The 7,641-nt window shown below is 34.6% G+C and overlaps 1 protein-coding gene across 1 annotated transcript; it reads left to right on the top strand.

Annotated features, from left to right (window-relative positions):
- The first annotated feature begins 321 nt into the window (after positions 1-321).
- On the top strand, positions 322-1,227 carry LOC134701045 (uncharacterized). Its single transcript, XM_063562187.1, has one exon. It carries the CDS (start codon positions 322-324, stop codon positions 1,225-1,227), a length of 906 nt encoding a protein of 301 aa, XP_063418257.1.
- The last annotated feature ends 6,414 nt before the right edge of the window (positions 1,228-7,641 follow it).

Genomic DNA, 7,641 nt, shown 5'->3' with positions numbered 1-7,641 from the left:
AGGATTGGTATATCTCATAACTACAGATGGTAAACTGCCGATTCGAGTCTTGATCGTTCCAGAGATCGCAGCACCGATGAGAACCTATGTACGCCAAAACTCACATATTTGTCAGGAATCAAATTAGCTCACCCAGTAACAGCAGATGAAAACTTTGAAATTTCTATTCTAATTGGAGCTGATTACTTCTGGTCAATTGTTCAGAATGATATTATCCGAGGCGACGGACGGACAGCTGTTCAATCAAAAATCGGATACTTGTTGTCCGGAACGCTGCATTCACACAACTCTGACACAGATGGATACAAGAGAGCTTCAATGATGAACGTGATGATCGCAACAAAAACCGATGAGTACGACTTGGAGAAATTTTGGAAAATAGAGTCACTGGCTACCGAGAAAATTGACACCACAAAGTTAGAAGAACAGATAGATATTCAAAAGACGTATGAAGAGAAACAAATTCGTAACCATGACAACAGATATTTTGTAACGTTACCATGGAAAGAGGATCACCCTACGTTACCGACAAATAAAGCCATTGCACAACGAAGGACGGAAAGTGTAGTAAGAAGACTTAGCAATGAACCCAAACTACTGGAAAAATATGGAGAAATAATGGCTGAGCAGGAGAAAAGGGGCTTCATAGAGAAAGTGGATACTACTAATGAGGCCGATGAAAAGAGCAAAATACACTATATTCCGCATCATGCTGTGAGAAAAGATTCAACTACAACACCAATCAGGGTCGTATTCGACTGCAGTTGTAAAGCAACACCTGAATCGTCTAGTCTTAATGATTGTTTGATGACTACTCCACCCAATTTAAATGACTTAGTCGGCATTCTTTTAAGATTTCGTTTACACCAATGTGACGTTACTACTGATATAGAGAAGGCGTTCTTGAACGTTGGATTAGAGACACAGGATAGAGATGTCACACGTTTCTTTTGGTTTGATACACCAACAGACCCATCAACTCCTCTATCAACTTACCGATTTAAGTCTGTATTATTTGGAGCCACTTCATCGCCATTCATACTGAATTCCGTTCTACAAAAACACTTGAGAGAGAACCGTTGTGAATATACTGACACTTTAAAGAACGATTTGTATGTTGATAATATTGTAGCGGGTCAATTGGCGAAAAGGGCAGAAACACATACACCGAAAACTTTGGATATAAAATCCCGACGTATTAAATCAAAACCTCTGGCAACACCCTAACAATGAACTGAAAGAAGGGGTTCTTGATACTGACAGCAAACAATTCATATTTAAAGTTGCAAATACTTTATTTCTGACAAAAGTATATATATATAAAGCATAACAATAACATAACAGTGGCATATATTTGAGATCACAATTTTAGTCAAGCTCAAGACCAATAAGAAAAACAACTTGCAAATTTATCAATAATAAGTACACCTTTAAGTGAATTTCCAGACAACTATTGCCTAGGGTATCTTTTCAAAGGTTGATCAAAAATACTAAAACTACTCATAAAGAGTATAACTACTGTAACATTAACTGCTATGATGTTCTCTCGTTTGTTGAGAATAAGAGCAGATATGGACAAAAATATTGTAAGTACTCATGTATCCAAGTACATCTGACCTCACAGAACAAAATAATGGGTATTTATGTATTAAAAGTACATCTGACCTCACGCTAATTATACTGGGACGTAATTCATGAAAATAAATATTATAATTATAAGAACTAGAATTTTGCTTAAACAGTGTAATTGCTTCCACAGGCTAACGCTATAGTCTAGATTTCCAAACTTGGTTATTACAAAGTTTACTTATGGGCAATTATGTGACTTATTGAAAGCTTTTAATGATGGCAAGAGTTTAGTAGAGACTTTGTATTAGCTTCCTTTCACTAAAAACGTAAGTCTCCAAGTTTATGATAGAGTTTAGTAAAGACTTTGTATTAGCTTCCTTTTACTAAAAACGTAAGTCTCATGTTCCCCTGACCTTTATTCTTAACAGTGAACTTTACTGAAGTTAAAATCAAGAACTATAATTTTATTACAATAATGTTTGTTGAGACATTGTTTTAGTATCCTTTGGCTAAAAACGATTGTCTCAAAAGTGACTAGAAGATTATGAATGACAAAATATGGCAAGAAGTACAATTATCTATTTTACTAACAATGTTCCTTTAAAGTTTTGACTGACTATACATGTATAGATATTTGATTACAAAAAAGATGTTTTGCATTATTGTACAAAATGATTGACTAACTGTTTTGGTCTTTTAACCAAAAATATGGAAGATTTGTACTAGTTTCCTTCACTAGTAATGTGTATTTCTATGTTTATCTCATTGTCTGAAAACCCTATTAGAACCCTTAACTAGTGCAAAAGACTTAAATTTACTGAATCACCCTTTATCAGTGACATGAAAATTCTATATAAGTACTGTCAAAATTGTTCCGTTAAGTTACATGAAAACTTCAGACAGTGATTCGGCAAAAAGTATTTTTAACGTACGAAATTTCTCATCAGAAAAATATGTATACGTAAATTCTATGGTTTATGTATAGTAATTCAATTTAAACCATTATTATTCAACAAGGACAAATTCTCATAATTTTCCTAGATTCCTCAAGTTTTCCGTGAAATTTTGGTAAAATATTTGCGTAAATCGTTTTTAAACAATTATGTGCACTTTAAAATGTTAAAAACTTTACAAAAAGTAAAGTAAATCTATTATTCTTACTTTCAAAAGAATATCTCCTTATTATTTTATCAACGTCTTAGCCAGAATGACGTCAGACTCGCGTTTTTCTCTTTTATACTTGTACTTAAAAATTGTGCAAGTTTTGTGCATTTTCCGTGCAGTTTCTGTGCGATTTTCTACCGCGCAACTGCAAGATTGAACAGTAAACCAATGGAAATCATATGCGGCATTTCTCACTTCGGCCGTTATGAAATGTTTATATTTATTAAATAGATATACAAAAATCATTCTCAGCGACTTTATATTTGTTAAAATGTTCGTTCTGTAAATAGAATATAATAATTAAAATTCTTTCCAATAAGCTAAAAATACTCGTGACCTTCCGTAATCGTTTGACCAATGAAAACGCTTCATTACCGTTTACTAAAGATGGCGCTGAAAGGAAACCAGGTGCTTGTCTGTCAACGAATTTCGACAAGTTATGAAGTTTAACAAAATGTTATGACATAAAACTTGTAATTCCCTATACCGAAATGACTTGAGGAAACTGTACAGATAAGTAAGTTCACATGACACAATAAAAAAATGTACATACGAGTAAAAACAACACTCGGTTCAATGAAAGTAAATAAATACGGGGACCGTCTCATAACAGTAAATACAGATTTAATTCCAACATTCCCCATAGTAAAGAGTAGATACAATTCTATAAAAAAAAATGACTGCATTATAACATATTCTGCCAGTTGTTAGTTATTTGAATCTGAATAGAAATTATAAAAATAATCCTGAAAGGTGAATGCACTGATTCTATCTTTGTCTCTGAATAAGTAGAGTGAAATTTAGAATTGAACAGCATACAAATATACACATTTGAAGTTTTAAGAAAAGTAGTTATTATAAGTACAATTGATAAATGGAACCCGTCACATTACCCCCCTTTTAGAATTTGTGTCCCTTCAAATTGGTTATGATAATCAATAAATATTAAAATTTGAAAACCACAAGAACAATATGATATAATGGTACTAAATGTACAAATAAAATTTTCTCCAATTTGAATTTCATAAATTTCCAACAAAAAAATCAATTACTACCAGACTTTTTGAGTTTTAAAAAAAAAACAATTTTTCTATATTTACTCTATCCTAAATATATGCAATTAAATACCTAATTATATCAATAATCATTATTCATGTACAAACAAAATCACAAGAAAGAAAAATATATAACACAAATACAGTTCAGGTTCTTCTGGTATATTTTGGCATGGGTGTAATACTCCTTCTTTGGACTGGCCGGTAAGGAGAATATCTGTTCCTTTAATTGCTAGACTTCTTATTATTCCCTCATTTGTCTGCCATGTGACAGGTTTGGAACCTGTTGATTTTATTTGTCGGACAGAGTTAAAGTTCTGTGACTCCTCACTGTCTTCCTGTGAAAAAAACGTTATTGGATCAGTATCTAATTTTTCTGCAATTCCAATAACTGCATCTTGATTCAGCTTTACCTCTTGATCAAAAGGATTCATGAGTCTGACCTTATTAGTCACTCCTTCTCCAATTTCAACAAGACAGGCGGCCATTACTAATGGATAGGTATCTTCAAATTGTGGACAAGGTTCTATTAGGTAGTCTTGAGGGCAGTTGTGTAAATCTTTGTCGAAACGGTCAACAAAAACATCAATAAGTATCTCACTTCTTGGTTGTATGACATAATGATCAGCTGATCTAACTTTTCTTATTGGTTCCGTCTGTCCAATTTGGATACATGGGATAGTGGTACTATTAAGCAAGATAACTCCTTCTGTTAATTTTATATCAGCTGGGCCTTGATCTCCTTTCATTAGGATATCTAAACCTAAGAGAGCTTCATCTTCTATTTCAGCAACTATGAGTTCCTTTTCTAAGGCCAACTCACCCAGTGTCAAGTTAAAAACAGCTTTTCCCAACTCTTTCAATGGTTGTCCATCAGCACTAGTCAAAGAACTAGATTTTTGAAGTTTTGGTCTTTTGGATGAAAGTATTTTTCTGAATGTTTTAATCGAAATAACAGTTCGTGTAGCTCCAGTATCAGCAGTAAATGTAACATCAATTCCTTCAATACTCCCTTGGATATATACTCCTCAAAACTTGTCTTCCAATAATATGAGTTTCAACTGGTGGAAATCTTTGAACATCATCTAGGCCTTCAGACGATTTCATCGATACTTCCGCAGTACAAGTGCCAGCAGGACTATCACCTCTAATCAAGGGTGAATACTCAACCTCCTGTTCACTCTTGTGACTAAGTGGAGGACTATCACCTCTAATCAAGGGTGAATGCTCAACCTCCTCATTTATTCTTACCGGTTTCAAAACATGACAACTATCAATATCTATTTTATCTAGACCCCCCTTTTTTGTACTTAAACTTTTATTCTCAGAAATTGAACTGCTTTTTTGAACTTTAACATCATTCAAATTTTGACCTTTAACATCTAAAACTGTATGGGTCACCTCCCGGTCATCAGAGATGCCCACCCTTAGTTTAATGGAAAGCCTGGTGGTGGTACCCCCATTTTAGGGTTGGGACCAAGGTTACCATTATTTTGTCCCCATTGTGGTTTAAAGTTAGTGTTTTTTGACGGATATCTGTCTGCAACTCTATCTGGATTTGCAAAACAATTTCTTGCAAAATGCCCTGGTTGTCCACAGTAATAGCATAATCCATTCTGTCTTGGACCCTTAGGTTGGCTATCATGGGATTGAAATGATGTCTGACTGGTTCCTGGTCTACCATATGTCTTATGCTGTAATTCTTGCTTTTTGTCTTCAAACATCTTGTTAAATAAAGATTGCAAATCTCCTTCTTTAATAGTTAGACTTTTATTTTTGTCTTCAATCTGGCTTTCAACAGACGTTTTCTCCCCTCCCTGGTAGTTGTCGGACTTTTTGTCATTATCCTTTCTATTAATGCTTTCATTCTTTTGTCCTCCTTTCACTTGTCGTACTGCCTTCTTATTATTTTCTTCTCCTTGATTCGGATTTTTCATGGTCTCAACGTAGGTAATGACTTCTTGCACTGCTTCTTCTATTGTTTCAGGGTCTTTGTTTAATTCTATATGAATACGGGCCTTATAATCTATGAGTCCCAAGAGAAATCTCTGCAATAGATCTTCTTGGCGTGTACTTGCATATCTGTTTTTGTAGGCTTTGTCATATAGCCTTTTTAACTCTGCTGCAAATTTTTCTGGTGTCTCTCCGTTTAACTGTTTCCTTCTACTAAATTGAAGCCGGTATGTTCTGGTGGTCTCTATGACTCCAAATCTATTTTTCAGTTCTTGTACCAACTTTTTGTAGTTCCTGATAGTCTTCTTTGGCAATTGATCAAACGTGAAGTCTCCAGCGTCTCCTTGTAACCTGGGTAACAACTCTTGAAGTCTATCTTCCTCATTCCAAGATTTAAGTTTTGCAACTGCTTCGAATCGATTGAACCAAACCTCCCACTTCTCTTGACCAGTAAAAGATGGAAGCTTGACGTTATGTGAACTTGACTTCTGTTTTGACTGTGTTATTTTATCGGTAGATACACTGCAATCAGAATCTACAGGTTCATGGCAATCTTCCTCTGAGCTGGAATCACTGGAGTAACTACTCTGTATACTTGACTTTCTAGTTGCCTTACATGTTGAGGAACTTTTTACATGTCTTGGTTTTCTCCTATGTTGTGGTTCTTCATTTGATTTGATAGTATTTGTACTTGATGGTTGAGCAATAACATTGCTACTAAAAGCAGCTTGTATTGCAAAAATAACCTGGGTAGTCATATCTTGTATGGCATTCTTAAGTGTACCATAAATGCTGGTATGTTCATTAGGTGACAAAGGACGTGTCTCCTCCACCAAATTTTCTTTCTGTAATTTATTACTCTTTTGTCTCTTGTTGTATAACCTGGAACTTCGTCGTAAATCTAAAGTCTGAAAATTCTTTTGTATCCCACTGGTACTTGGTGTACTCTGCGGTAAATTCCTGGTGTTTGAAACCATAGTCTGTTCAGCTTGCTCGATTTCTGAGTCGGACAGATCTGTATAGCCAGTAGCCTCTGTCTCTGTAGTATCATTCTGTCCGGTCTGATAATCATCAGTGTCTTCTATAATGACTTCTCTTCCACTTTCATCTCCACTACCTACAGGTGGTATATGTGTTCTTCTTTTCACCATTACTGCTACTGCTCGTACTACCACTTAAAGGGTACGTATCACTAGATCCACTCAATAAATGAATGAATCCCACCGAGGATGCCAGAAAATATGTAGCGGGTCAATTGGCGAAAAGGGCAGAAACACATACACCGAAAACTTTGGATATAAAATCCCGACGTATTAAATCAAAACCTCTGGCAACACCCTAACAATGAACTGAAAGAAGGGGTTCTTGATACTGACAGCAAACAATTCATATTTAAAGTTGCAAATACTTTATTTCTGACAAAAGTATATATATATATAGCATAACAATAACATAACAGTGGCATATATTTGAGATCACAATTTTAGTCAAGCTCAAGACCAATAAGAAAAACAACTTGCAAATTTATCAATAATAAGTACACCTTTAAGTGAATTTCCAGACAACTATTGCCTAGGGTATCTATTCAAAGGTTGATCAAAAATACTAAAACTACTCATAAAGAGTATAACTACTGTAACATTAACTGCTATGATGTTCTCTCGTTTGTTGAGAATAAGAGCAGATATGGACAAAAATATTGTAAGTACTCATGTATCCAAGTACATCTGACCTCACAGAACAAAATAATGGGTATTTATGTATTAAAAGTACATCTGACCTCACGCTAATTATACTGGGACGTAATTCATGAAAATAAATATTATAATTATAAGAACTAGAATTTTGCTTAAACAGTGTAATTGCTTCCACAGGCTAACGCTATAGTCTAGATTTCCAA

This window comes from Mytilus trossulus, unplaced genomic scaffold (genome assembly GCF_036588685.1).
Source record: "Mytilus trossulus isolate FHL-02 unplaced genomic scaffold, PNRI_Mtr1.1.1.hap1 h1tg000211l__unscaffolded, whole genome shotgun sequence".
Taxonomy (NCBI): domain Eukaryota; kingdom Metazoa; phylum Mollusca; class Bivalvia; order Mytilida; family Mytilidae; genus Mytilus; species Mytilus trossulus.
Note: the sequence above shows the minus strand (reverse complement) of the source record. Positions and strands in the feature narration are given on the sequence as shown.